The 15050-nt window shown below is 34.8% G+C and overlaps 3 protein-coding genes across 3 annotated transcripts; all 3 read right to left on the bottom strand.

The window, feature by feature from the left end:
• Positions 1-101: 101 nt before the first annotated feature.
• LOC115450919 (leucine-rich repeat extensin-like protein 1) lies at positions 102-1995 on the bottom strand. Its single transcript, XM_030179087.2, has 3 exons — positions 1833-1995; positions 1082-1136; positions 102-797 (listed from the first exon to the last, which is right to left on the bottom strand). Exons 1-3 carry the CDS (start codon positions 1917-1919, stop codon positions 202-204), a joined length of 738 nt encoding a protein of 245 aa, XP_030034947.1. The 5' UTR covers positions 1920-1995; the 3' UTR covers positions 102-201.
• Positions 1996-2199: 204 nt separating this feature from the next.
• LOC115450917 (ionotropic receptor 75a) lies at positions 2200-9218 on the bottom strand. Its single transcript, XM_030179084.2, has 10 exons — positions 9137-9218; positions 8235-8377; positions 7593-7740; positions 7165-7331; positions 5669-5805; positions 4727-4888; positions 4210-4400; positions 3605-3819; positions 3098-3301; positions 2200-2979 (listed from the first exon to the last, which is right to left on the bottom strand). The coding sequence occupies exons 1-10, from the start codon at positions 9216-9218 to the stop codon at positions 2662-2664; spliced, it is 1767 nt and encodes a 588-aa protein (XP_030034944.1). The 3' UTR covers positions 2200-2661.
• A 1106-nt stretch (positions 9219-10324) lies between these two features.
• On the bottom strand, positions 10325-12109 carry LOC115450918 (leucine-rich repeat extensin-like protein 3). Its single transcript, XM_030179086.2, has 4 exons — positions 11796-12109; positions 11334-11383; positions 11227-11261; positions 10325-10991 (listed from the first exon to the last, which is right to left on the bottom strand). The coding sequence occupies exons 1-4, from the start codon at positions 11889-11891 to the stop codon at positions 10390-10392; spliced, it is 783 nt and encodes a 260-aa protein (XP_030034946.1). The 5' UTR covers positions 11892-12109; the 3' UTR covers positions 10325-10389.
• Positions 12110-15050: the final 2941 nt, after the last annotated feature.

Here is a 15050-nt window from a genome sequence, read left to right as displayed (position 1 = left end):
TAGAATCACATAATTTAAAAACAAACTCACATACCGCCTTATACCCATAATTCAAACATAAACAATTACAAATATTCTTTATTACTTATTATTATCTCAATAAATAACTTAAAAATATGTATATACACTCGAATATAAATTAAAATCAATAAATTATTAATAAATTATTTCCTTACATAAAATAGAAACTTATTCGTAGTCTCACACGGGCTGATATTGTTGAGGCATCTCTAGTGGTTTTGGATAAGGCATTGTCGGATAACTTGGTATAGACGGACTAAGTGGCGGATAAGGGGAGGATGCACTGTAAGGAGGTGGTGGCGATGGTAAAGGGGGATGATACGGCGGTGGTGGCGACCCTATAGGAGGCAGGTATGGTGGAGGAGCCGTCATCGATGGATATCCCGGTACTGGCGGATATGCTGACACAGCATACTCGGGATGATAATTATAATCATTAGGCTTCATTGGATATGGATACGGGTAGGGAGGATAAGCGACTGGCGAATAGGGAGGTGGGGGATAATTTCCATAAAAATACGGCGTTGGACAAACTGCTCGAGGGAATAGATTCGAGGCTGGATATGAGTAGTCTGTAGGCTGTAAGGCAGCTTCCATGTTCCATGGCATGGACGGCGCTGGGGGAGGCGGCATGTATATCACTTGAGGAGTTGACGCAGATGCAGGGTACGGTGTACGATAAGGGTACGACGCTGATTCACATGTAGGAGTCGTAGGTGCCTCGGTCGACGCTGGTGCTGTTGTCGCCGAAGTTGATTTAGTTTTCGAGAGGAACGCTAAAACGAAAACATAATCATGTAGTATTTAAACCAAAGATACATTAACAAATACCAAGAGAATCCATCGAAATATAATACCACATTGATGGATCACTAATACTAATATTTTCATGCTATCGCAATGCTAATTCATTCTTTGATTGCTAAGACTTTTCCAGTAGGTGCAATTTCCAGAATTATGGAAATAGATATTAAAATAGGTAGAAATTAATTCCCATAATTTACAGTTAACTCTAATATTCAATATGACGTACCTATTTATAATATAATGGCATACTTACGTGGTGTGTATAGAGAATCCAGCATTTGGTTTATCCGTTCGTTGATAGACGCCAGCTGAATAAAAATATAATATATGAATAAAATACATAACCAAGTGTTTTGGTTTTAGTTTCTTTAATAAATTATTTTGCCAGTTGTAGATTTTGATAAACCAACGTCAAAGGGAAACAGTAGTGCTGTCAGCTAGACAGTTGGATAGCTTACAAGCGTCAACTTAAATATTATAGTTATGTAGTAACTCTTGAAACCAGTTTATCTCAAAATATAAGTATTTTAGTCCAAAAGTTCTAAGATTATATAGATCGGACATTGAGAAGATTGTCATACAAAAAAAATGCATTTATGTGATTGTTACTCAATTTATCGTGAAATAGTAAAACATAAATGTAAATTACTTCATATTTTTTTCCATAACATAACTACCACATTTTTAATAAGAATACTAGCATATTTTCTGTAAATATATTATTTATGTATTAATATATAAGGACGCTGCGATCTTGTCGTACGGACATTTCAAAAAGACAGCGACTTATTACCAATTGGTGATAACTTTTAAAGAAAAAATTTGGCCCTGATGTTAAATCTATAACTAACTATAATATAGTTTAATGTCCTTGGTTAAAACCTAAAATTTCACTACGAGAAAAAAGAACCTAAAATATAGTATAAGTTAGTTAAACTATATAGTTAGTTAATTACATTGTTAGGTATTGATTTTAGTTGACAATATACCACTATACCACTTACCTGCGATTGTTGCATTTTCTGACAACTAATTGTGGCATAGCTTAAACCTATAGACAATGCACTCAAACGAATTATTAACCTTAACATTTTACACACTCAAATACTGCATTACTGCTCTTTAACTCGTGCTATAGGACATTGCTTTTTATATTTCTAACGTTGATATTTATTCATACTTTCTAATCAGAGTTCAAACGTGATGAAGAAATAAGAATGTTTTCCGATGAATAACGATAACAGTTTAATTGATAACGATCAGATTGTTCGTGAGGATAAGTGATTGAGAACATCACGTAGGAAGCAATTGAAATGATATATCTAAATAATCTTTAAAATTTATTCGAAGGTGAAAGGAAACAAGTCATACACATAAAGATTTATATTTGAAAAATTTCAATATACACCCCCTTCTTCAGGTATTAGTCTTTCACTATAACTGCAGGTTGTCTGGAAGAAATCGCGTTATTAGCGTTTTCTTTCACGTATGTTTTTAAAACATTCGTATTCATTTGCTGTATGTACAATGACGTGTTTTCATTCTATAGATGCTTTGCCTTCTGGTACAAGAATTAACACTTGTTATAATATGTTTCTTGTGCTAAATTACTACAACGTGTATATTTAAAACATTCAATATCCTTTTCAGATATGAAAACTATATAAAGTGTAGTTCATCTGTTTTGTGATCCTCTAAGATTTCGTGTTATAATTTATTACAAAATTAATTTCTTAAAAGCTTACTATGTTTGATAGTTATATGACTAATTACGTCAGCATTTTTATCCTCTATACGTTAACAAAACGTCTCTATCCTTGTGTTGGTAACTTACTATTCAACGCTATCTATACTAAGTGATGATCCTTCTCTGACTAATGGAGTGTTTCTCTTCCTCCATTTAGCGAAAAGTATTTCTAATCCCAGTAAAATCAAAGACAATACAGCTCCAAACACAGTAAGCATCATCAAGAGCGCCACGTCTCCAAACTTCACTCTTTCAGCTAGCAAAGCAGCTCTGCACGAGGGTCGAGGCGCTTTGAGGCGAGAGACCAGGCGTTTACTCAATCCTACTTCTTGAATCCAGTACCCTGCTGATCTGAACACATTTGTCCACTGCCCTCGTAGTTTTGTTGTTACCCAGGTCATTGACTGTTTGGAAAAGAAAATCACATCATGCCGGAGAAAATGAGAACTGAAATATTTGTGGAGTACAATATAAAAAAGATTGATACAATACAATTAAGACAAGAAAAATATTTTTAAATACCTCAGGCAATGTATCCAAATACTGTAACTTGCAAATTTGGTCGTCAGTAAAGGTCCCGAAGTAGGGATATATTTGATTAAACTCGCCATGGAAAGCAGTATCGCCTCGCTGAACGAGTTTTACACCAAACTCGGTGGTTTGGTATAACTTCGAAGTCATTTTCCTTTTTTTTAAATATTCCAGGTCATCCCAATTCGTTTTTACCTGAAAATATAGTAGTAACATATGACGAAAAATCATCTTTATTCTATTAAACTCAATTTTATGGTTCCTCAGCGCCCACCGACAAAATTGTTAACCTAAACGTCATTCGATCCTGAATTGAGATACAAGATTTGTACACTGTAAATATGCCAGCTCTGGCAGACAACCCTCGTACCACCGGTGGCCGGTCAGGCGCAATCATCCATGTAGCTGAAGATCTTCTCCTTTCATAGACGAACGTATACATTAGTCTACAAACTCAAGTCTTTTCTGTTAGCAATATTGAAACACAAAACAACGTACATCAAAAAACAAATATCGCATATAATCATAATCCTCGGACGCTATAGCATATCTCGAGTCAGCGAGATCTCTCAGGGTCTCCGGACCGCTTCTCCCGGTACTCATGAGCGAAGACACTATAGCCGAAGTGTAGTAAGCGTGCACCAACATTGAAGATACCGATAGCACTATGAACGTCCACCGGCCTGATAGACCTTCGGGTACTGCGCTCGCATCTGGTCGAAGTAGTAAATATAGGGTGAGAAATGAAGGAGAATCTTTAAAAACGCTTGTGTAATATTGACGCCGAAGCTTCGTTTTTCCATGTTATTACTTATACATTTTCTTTAATAAAAGTATTATAAATTGCATAATAATGTAAATATACTTAACGTCATCCAAACACGTCCAATTACATGTTTCAATCCCCACTAATAAATAAATAGAAGTGACTATTCTATCTATATATCTCCGATTAATTAGCTCTATCGATTTTGATAAATTTTGGTCTTGATAAAGAGAGCTCAGCGACTGTCGCATATCACTTTTATCCCGATAATGATTGTTTTATGTACGGGCTACGGGGTCATGGAAAAATGTAATAATAGATTTTTAATCTATAATACCCTGCTGAAGACATGTTGCTAAGACCGTGAAGAAAGCCCCATCTTTCTCCATGCGTGTCCTGGACGTTACTTTTTGTGCGAGAACCAATATGAACCCCATTCCTAGACATGCCCACCACACGCTCACTGCGAAAGGCTCCACAAACATGTTGCTACTACTCTCCCGTTCGGCTAGATACGAGAAGCCAACACTGCAATAGACGTAGGCTAAATGTTTTTGCGTTAGTTTTCATGAGAAAAAAAATGAAAGAAAAAAAAATAAATAGTGATAAAAAATCATTTAAAATTTCCCATCCCGTACCTCTCAAGATTATAATCAAGAGCTCAAAATCAAAATGACTCTGAAGCTAGTAGTATCTACGAAAAGAATGAATGACTGAAATTAAAAAAGCTTACATAAAATAGAAATTTTAATAAATTAGACAATGATGGAATAGAATTTTTAAACAATGAAATATTCCAAAATCACGGTCGTCTGATCTTTATGTACAAAAATAGTAATTATTTAAATACTTACTGGAATGGCCATATCGGTTGTATATAATCGAGTCGATTAATACGACTTAATAAAACCCTGAGAATCGCACCAGACAACTCAGCATCACCATTTTGGAGTTTCACAAACATACTGTTATTATGGAATTCTGTACTCCATAATAAAGTGGGAAGTAGAACATAGCTGAAATAAGACTTATCACTATTCATTTATAACGCATATTTGAATGTTTGTTAAATATTAATGCATGCTGAATATGAAAACACTAGGGTACGCATGGCATGTCATATTCATTGTTCAATGGAGCCAAATATATTAATGTCGACTAGCGAAAGGTGTCACAACTGCTATGAGAATCCAGCCGATCTTATTTGATATACATTGGTCTATAATAATATCAGCCCTGTATTATATACTTGCCCACTGCTGACCACGGGCCTCCTCTACTACTGAGAGGGATTAGGCCAAAGAATACACACATGATTTTTAGAAAAGTCAGAGGTGTGTGCCCTAGGGGTTTGAACCTGCGGACGTTCGTCTTTGCAGTCCGTTCCTTACCCAACTAGGCTATCGCCGCTTATATTGGGTACATTACATACATTGGTCTATAAAGACGGCTTATCAAGGCTACTTTACCAATTTTAGCTTTGAATATGTATATCATTTATTTATGGAATGTGTTAGATCTAGAGTTAGATGAGTTAGATGTCCGTGAAGCTCTGAGATGAACCCATACCCTTAAAGATATTGGTATATTCTATAATGTTCTCTCAAAGCCTCAATCCGATGCAGCTTTTCTCTTATATTAAAATAATACGAGAATGATTTGTACTATATAGCTGACAAACTGTCTTAAAGTGATTTTAAGCCTCTATACAAATTAAAAAAAAAAGAACATTTTAGCTGAGTGTATAGGGTTGTTACTATCTAGTTGGAAACCTTCAAAATCTGTTCTGAACTTACGTAGCATTCAATCTGTCAATAATAAGCCACGAGCTCTCATGCGCACTCCGTATCCCGGAGTCCATTCGTAATAACTTTTCATCGGCAAGATATTCAGAAAACGTTCCGTTGTAAGTCTCTTCGGTATAGAGGCCAGTCTAAACAAATGTGTAAAATTTTAACTCAGAAGAAATATGGAGAATAGAAGGTTTTTTAATGGTAGAATTTGCTAGAATTTAATAACTATTGCTTGATTAAATCTTATCAGCCCGTGTCCTACCGCTGCTTACTAACAGGCCTCCTCTTTGTCATGCCATTCTTCTCTGTCACGTCTTAGCCACTGCTTGCCGGCGTACCGCGCGAGGTCATCTGCCCATGTGCCCTGATGGCCAGTCTCTTTACCCGTTTCTCGGATACCATCTGACCAAGTGTGTCGCATATCTGTACTTCAGTTTGACGATGCGTGTGCCGACGTCTACGACTTTGGTGCGACGTAGAATATCTCACACCATGTACCAAGTAGGTAACTAGCATGGCCCGTTACATAACCCGCTGTGCTACTCGGATCTTATGTATAGGTGTAAAACATCACAGCACCACCAAACAAACCGAGGGGTTATGTTTCAGCTCCGTAAGTGAGTATGGGCATCGATTAATAAGCATCGAGAAAATACGAGAAACGTATATTTGGGCACATGGAAAGTAAAATGCCGCTGGATGCAGAACGCTTTAAACAGATCTGTCTGAAAATCTTTAGAGGGGGCGATGTTCAGCATAAAATTTATACATCCAATTAATTCCCTATAGAGCAATAAATCTAAGCAGTAACTGAAGATCGAGATGAAACTATTTTTCGGATTTTATCACGGATTATATACTTTCATTTTCTCCCGACGTCTCGAAGATTTTCCAGCCTTCGTGTTCACGGAGCGGACCGTTAGGACCGGTAATAATAATAATATAATAATATCAGCCCTGTATTATATACTTGCCCACTGCTGAGCACGGGCCTCCTCTACTACTGAGAGGGATTAGGCCTTAGTCCACCACGCTGGCCTAGTGCGGATTGGTAGACTTCACACACCTTTGAAATTCCTATAGAGAACTTCTCAGATGTGCAGGTTTCCTCACGATGTTTTCCTTCACCGTTAAAGCGAACGATAAATTCACAAAGAATACACATGATTTTTTTAGAAAAGTCAGAGGTGTGTGCCCTTGGGATTTGAACCTGCGGACATTCGTCTCGGCAGTCCGTTCCACACCCAACTAGGCTATCGCCGCTTGCTTGCTTGGGACCGGTAAAATCCAAAAAATAAAGATTTCTTATACTTATTCACCCGAATGTTACACATTAAAATTAGACTATTTTTCGGATTTTATCGCGGTTTTAATATTTTACTTTTTCTCCCGACGTTTCGAAGACTTTGCAGCCTTCATGGTCACGGGGGGGGCTGACACAAAATCTAACATTCGCGTAACTATAAGAAATTAGTAATTGAAAAATCAAAATTACGTGCCGGAGTAGCAATCCTCAATGGATGACCTTTCAGATCGAGTCTTCGCAGAGTTCTTGCTCGATCATGTGTTAATACAAATTTATTTTCCATCCAGTAAGCCCAGGAATGAATGGATACTCCGTCATCCGGATGTGCGTACACGTCTTGGAAATGGATTACTTCGTGTTCTGATTCAAAAAAGTGATTTAGTACAAGTAAAAATGTAGTTGGGAAGGGATTACGTTTATGAACATACGTCCAGTATATAAAGTTAACGTGTTGGAAACCTTTAAGGAACAACTAGAAATTAAAAGGGGTTGATTTTAAACCATAATACAAGATATAGAATACAAGATTAGATCCTACGTAGAATCAGGCTCTGAGTATTTAAAAGCGTTTAAGGGCCTAACCACTATATTGCTACGGTCTGAAATATCGAGATTACTTACGACTAATTTCACTTTTGTTTAGACGCGATATTTGGAGTTTTCTGTTGACATATGTGACGTCTGCGTCGTATCTGATATTGTGCAAATCCACGTTTTCTTCACCCACTATTAACCATTTGTATTGTATTGAAAAATAGTCCCTGTCTACCTGTTTTAAAACATGTATTGATATATTATATAATATTAATATTGTACTTTTAAGTAGTGTATTAGTTAATAGTTACTATAGTTAAAAGCGAAAATATTGTATTAGTTTTAATGTAAGGATATTGTCAAAATGATGATAAATAAATAAAATAAATAAAAATTATGCACAGGTATTTCACTACCATAATTATGTTTTTTACGCTTCAAGAAAATAATGAAACACTGTTAATTGTTATATTACTGAATTCAATATACTGTTCAAAATATCGACGGTTCAAAGGTTAATTGACTTAAGCGAAATATTTTTTCGAAAAAATCTAACTAGTTTAAAAAAACATAAACAAATGTACTGATTTTAAATATGTATTAAATTTAGTGTCGCAAAAAATTTCGCCAGCCTTTCAACCGGCGATATGATTATTTAAAGAAATACAACTAAATCTACCTATTGATGCAATTTCTTCAAACTCCTTTAATTTAAGTAATACAACGAACCTGGCTTAACAATTTATCCCCATAGTGATTTATATAAAGGACTCCCTGGATCTTTTGCTGAATATTCGCAAGGTAAGACTGGTCACATGTGATTGTTGCCAACATTCCATGGTGAGATAACTCGCGATGAAGTTTCACACGTTCTGTAATTCAACGTTGTTTGTGAGTTGACATAGAAACCGACTCCATAAACCACTATAATCCAAAAAAAAAAGATTGAACTTTATATAGGTTGGATTTTTTTAACAGCAGCTGGCGGTAAAGTATTTTAATTACTGGAGATAGCCAGTTTTAATTTATTTATTTACAAATCATAGCACTTACATTATGTGGGTTATTACTACTGCGTTAAGATGCGCACTAAGTTTAGAACTTGGATCGCGTATCCTTTACAAACCAGTAACAATAATTAAAGGACATTGTCGAAAACGGCCCCAGAACCAACAAAGGTGTGACTAGCACCATAATTATTTATGTATTTTTTTATATTATTTGCAAATATGTGTATAATCAAAGGAAACATTTCTTTATTTTTAAAGAGAAGCAAAACTGGATTCAAATATTTTTTAAAATATACTTGCCACACCTGGGAATCAAACTGGCTAAAATCCGAAAAATAATAACCTGTTCTTTTATGTCATCAATGCATAGGGTGTATCGTAAAGATCAATTCTCTCTAACAAATATGCTAAATTAAATTAAACAAAATTTTATGGGACGAGATAAAAAAAAAATATATCTATTATGATGACATTGTACGTATACTTACATACGTCTAGCACGGGGAAGGCTTGTAAAAGCTTTGCCTAAGTACTTTTGCTAACAAGGACAGTTAAAAACACAACGTTTTTGTTTATGTAATACCTATTTGAATAGCCATAGAATAAAACTATTATTCATACCAGCTGGCGGCAGACATGCTAGCACAATAATGCTGCCGACGACTTTGTATTTGAAGAAAGCAACAATAGCTGGGGTCAACATGACTCCCATACGATTAGTAAAGTATAAATGCACAACAATATATACTCGACACAATTCTGAGGTAATGTATTGCGGACAGTCGAATGCTAAATTAATTTACGAAAGATCGTAGAAATCGCAATAACGAAGGATTTATTTAACAATATGTTGTCTTTATGTATATACTTATAAATTAATGTATATTCAAATGTATGCAATGTGAGAAAGCAATAAACAAACATTTAGATTCACTATCTTTCTGTTTTTCAAGACACTTAAGTTCATTCTGTGCAGACCGGACCGTCAATAGCTAAAACAATTTAATAAATCTTCATGTTCATAACATATTTCATGCACATTTTTTAAAAACACAACATCCATAAAACAAACTTTTCCGACGTGTCTGTCTGAAATCGTTAAACGCAAAAATTACTAAATGGATTTAAATGACTTTTAGTATAAAGATAGCGGTAGCGAAAGGTAAAATTTTGCGAAAGCGATCTTAACACAACATATAGATACGAACAATGCGATCTGCATGCCGTTCTAATGATCAGAATTGGGTTATATGGACCCTTTGCCACTGGAAGATAGTTTGAGATCCAGGAAGGGACATATACTACTTATCTTCTTATCTTAAAGGACAAGAATCACTTTTTTTTAATGATGGTTTCCTCAGAACTCGAGTCATTTATTAACCGATTTGGAAAATTATTTTTCTATTTTAAAAGATATACGTCCAAATCGATTCCGTTAAAAAATTGGTATCTTAGATAAAAACATATATCGCCTGTCATAAAAAAATCCGATTGTTCGTCTCGATAATCATTGAAAAAAAATAGCATTAATTTACTGGAAACTTGGTATTATCAATTTAACGATTTTTATACTGGCTGTACAGTATGCATAATGTAATTCGCTTGCGATGGTTTAGGCGTATAGCGTCTCAAATTACCGGTTACCACAAAATTGCTGTTGTCACAGTATGGTTTTCTATATAATTTGAAATAAAAGCCCTGGGAATATTAGGTCGCGAATTTACACAAACATACAATATAATTTTTTTATTGAATGTAATAAACAAAAACATTAAACGTTAAAAGTTTTAATTACACATAACATACATCATTTATAAACATAAATTAGTTAAATACATTAATTAAATTATTAATTTAAATAAATTACTTTTAATCTAATAGTAACACGACAAAGGTGGTGGAGCGCAGGAGCACGGCGGAGGCAGCTCCAAAGGCTTTGGCTCCAATGTGATTGGTACAGGCGGGGGTACCATATATGCCGTCATGGGTAACCCAGGCGGAGGTGGCGGCGGGAAACACGGTAGCGAGGGTGGCGGGGGCACCAATGAAATTACTATGGGAGCTGGCGGAGCTGGTAACGCCGGTGGAGGGAGTACTAGCGGTGCCGGCGGTAGAAACAACGGTGCTGGGGCCGGCGCGGGGAGAAAAGCTGGAGGGGGTGCAGGTAGCATTAACGGCGCAGGAGGCGGCGCAGCCAGCACAAACGGTGGAGGCGGTGGTGGTAAACATAAAGGCGCTGGCGGGGGAGCGGGTAGAAATAGTGGTGGTGGAGGTAAACACAACGGCGCTGGCGGGGGCGCCGGGATTATAATCGGAGGTGGTGGTGGTGCTGCCGTGTGAAGTAGACAGGGCGGAGGCGGGGGCGCCAGCAGCAACGGCGGGAGCGGCGGCAGACACGGCGGCGGCGGGGCCGCGGGCATCAACACTATCGTCGGCGGCGGTAACGGTGGCAGAGGGAGAGGCAGCTTTTCTTTCTCTGTAAAATGTTATGATTCTATACTGCATTTTGCTTTTAATGGTTATTATTAAATCAAGTCGTTAACTTCATTCAATTTTAGTATGCTTAAGCCAGTAGTCTTTTTAGAATGAGCTTATCGTAAGGTTTGTTATCACAGGGTGCTCTGCTTTTCACCATAAGAACAGATCTCTACGCGGATTGCTGGCAGCAAGCAGTTATGTTTTAAATAAATAGTGCAAAATTATTAGCTTACCGAGGAGCTTAGTCGCTAAAAGTGGTTTGAGTAGCCTGAAAAAATAAATAAATATGAGTATAATATAAAAAATGGCGAACATAAAATAAAAAAAAGGCTTCACTCACGTAGCTAGAAATGCCTTCTTACATTCCTTTAACTCTTTTAATGCCTCCAACTGAAAAACGAAAATGTTTATTTATAAAAAAAATTATCAATTATGCCTAAAATACTTGAACAGCTAATGCGTCATTGAGACTGTCGGCGAATAATTTGCCGAATAACTTATACACGAATGACTATGAATTATGAGTAACGAATACTCGTACACCCGAATAAGTTGTTAACACTCATGTTCGTGACTATTCGTATGTACTCGGGAAAGATACATTATTTTGTAAATAATTTAATGATATAAATAGTATTCTAATATAGAATTAACACTAAAATTATGTATCATTTTCAAATATGCAAGTTTGAATTCATGAAATATAGCAAACACAAAACAAGTTTTGCACTATGTCTCTAAGAACACACGGAAATCTTACAACTCTAATTGTTTACTATAATATTAAATTTATCATACGTACCAGGCAGAGTCCTTTTTCGTCACATGCAACTACATAATAAGAGGATGTTAACAACAGGATACAAACGGAGGACCAAAAAAACTTTGGACCCCCCATTTTCCTTCGTCACCGCGCGCGTCAAAACCTATTTATGCGTAAAAAATTAAAACGTTTTCGTATTTAAATACTACTGTGAATTAATTAGTTTTTTCTACGTGATTTTTGTTTGAATTTACAATCTTGGCGATAAAATGCAATTTCTTATAAGAATTTAGATAATTTCGAGATGATAAGATTGAACGTAAAGATAAAATTTAATTATTACGACATTTTATGGCTTAAAACGTCTACTTCGATGTGTTACAGAAAGTATTGTATCAAACACCACCTGAGTATGCTGACGTCATGGTGTTATGGATTTGGCAACTAAACATCTTTAAATGTATTAAGACATCGTATCATAAAGTATTACTTAAGTAACTTTAAAAAACAAAGTTTTGATTTAAAACCCTTTACCTACTTTCGCAGACAAGAAAATAACTACAGTATATTGTAAATATAATATTATATTGTCATAAATGAATATTAAAAGTTTTAAATCGCGTCTTTAAAATTAGTGCCAACTCTAGGGAATATATTTTTTGATAACAAAAACAATATATTATGTAACGTGTTTAATCAAAATGATCACAAGATAATAACCATTATCTTCAAAAACAATGGTTTATATAAGGCTGTCGAATTTGCTAGGGTTTAGAACTCGGTAAAATACAGTATGGCGGCGTCGCCAAATATAAGGATTGCTGTGTTGTGTGTTATAATTTTATCAGTGGTAGGTAATAATTTTTCATTAAATAAATCCTTAATTTAATATTCACAATTTCCATATAAAAAATGTTCAGAGAATATCAAAAGCGTTTTTTATATTTCATAACACTGGGGCAATTTTGAAAGAATTAAATATCATAAATAAATAATAAGTAAATCATATAAAAAATATCAGCACTAAGTAATCAAACTTTAGGCACATCTTAATTATATCAATTGACTTTTATAAATAAAATTGTGAATTCACACTTTGCCTAACAAACCGATAATTTCTTCAATTAATTGCTTAAACTAATTCACAGTATGGTTGGTATTCTATTGATTAATATAGCATTTATTGTAGGCTTTTTCACAATGTGACTATAATTTGATACCTACGAGTGATAAGTAAAACTTTTACATGTTGTTAATTCACTATAATCGGAAACTCTAAGCATTTACCAGGCTAGCATTCGTCTCATGTTAGTAGTATAAAAATAATAAGCATAACTACCTATACCAGTGTGTATCTTTCATGAATTTGAATTTCTAAATATAATAACATGATCTACATGTACATGACATGTACAAATGTACATTAATCATTTCGCAACTAACTTATAAAGTTATAGGAAACGATTTTGCTGCTCTCTGCTTTCATTTTGAAAATTCTAATACAAAAAGATATATGTCATACATGTCCATACTCCATATTCTTTAAGCACCATAGGCAACAGTATTTTAGAAATGGATTGTAACACGGTCGGAACTACAACCAGAACCTAGAGCTTCACAAGAAACAAGTCTTTAACATTAAAATACTTCAATCAGTGATAAACGTTAAGAAGAAATTTACTTCTTTTTTATTGCTTTGAATAACGAGACGAGCTTACCATTCTCCTGACGGCAAGCGATGCGACCGCCCATAAACAGCAAAAACACCATGCAAAACCTTAAATTACAAAGTATTGTTTGGTATTCCACTGCGCTCGCCATCCTGAGACATGAGACGTTAAGTATTATGTCTAGTAGTTACACTGGCTCATACTGATTTAAACTATGCAGAAGGACTTTTCTTGATAAAAACATACATTTTATTGAATTAATACGTTATTCATTTTCAGGGCGAGCAATCTAAAGGTCTGAATTTTGGCCTCTTCGCTGGAGACAACAAGAGGCACACGAATCCTCTGTTTATAAAAAAAGTTTCTCGACATGCTCCGGTATTCATCAATATCAATTCTGGTCTTCCAAGGATCTCAAAACCCAGCTTACCCCTCCCCAAACTCCCTTCTAAAGCACTCAGGCTTGAAGAACCAAAATTACCAAAAATCAAAAAGCCTTTGGTCCGTAAAGTACCACGCTCGTTATTCGCACCAATGATACCGAAATTACCAATTTTGCCGCCTGTAATTCCCAAATTACCAATTTTACCGATAATTCCACCTTTACTTCCTCCATTCTTGCCGCCATTACCACTCTTGCCCATACCTTTATTACCAATACCAAAATTACCAAAACCTTTAAAAGTACCTATTCTGGGTAAAACTCCATTGCAAAGAGCTTTAGGTACCGAACTGAAGCCTGTTATTGTCCCCTTAGTCAGTTCCATTGCAGGTACTGTTAATGACAAAGTTTTGGAGAAACTTCTAGAATTAAAGAGAAAAGGGTCTCTAACCACAGCGGAATATATTCGTTTTAAAAAACTTTTATTAAAAAATTGAGCACGTAGTATTTAAATGTGAGTATTAAATGTTATAATTGTAGTTGTATTTATGTATTTATTGTTTCGTAGTAAAATAATATAATATGTTTTATGTAAATTATTTAGCGAAGGGCAGTATTTAATCATGTCAATATCAGTATACAATTTTAAGCAATGTGATATGTAATTCTAAATTGATGTATGGTTTTTCTTTCAAAATGAAGTGCATTTTATTATAAAGGGAATAGAAATACACATTAAATTATATTTTGATGTAATTTATATATACCAATTACTTGTAAAATATTAAGCAAGAAATGATCTATAGATAACCTGTAAAAAATATTTAAAATGTTTTTTTAAGTTCGTGATAATTACGTAAGCGTATTTAGTAGTTAAATTGTTTGTAATATTATATTTATATAAAGTGTGATATAATTCATTTATTATATACATTTTTTTTTCATTTATAACCTTTATTTAAATCAAATCATACTAAATATACCCTTTTATTTCAATTTTAGATATTGCTTACACAATAGAAGTGATATTTGAAATTTGGTAAAGTATTATTAACCTACTTTAAATGACCACTCTTTAAAACAACTCTCCATCGAAATACTCTCGAATATGTAAATAAAATTAATTATTACTTTCTATATTTAGGGTTACGTACCTCTAAAGGAACCTGAATCTACGGTCTCTTCCAATTTAATCGATCAAAATATATGACCGTTTAAGTCACATATTTTGCGATTTTACAA

The sequence above is a fragment of the Manduca sexta genome, chromosome 9, assembly GCF_014839805.1.
Source record: "Manduca sexta isolate Smith_Timp_Sample1 chromosome 9, JHU_Msex_v1.0, whole genome shotgun sequence".
NCBI classification, from domain to species: domain Eukaryota; kingdom Metazoa; phylum Arthropoda; class Insecta; order Lepidoptera; family Sphingidae; genus Manduca; species Manduca sexta.
Note: the sequence above shows the minus strand (reverse complement) of the source record. Positions and strands in the feature narration are given on the sequence as shown.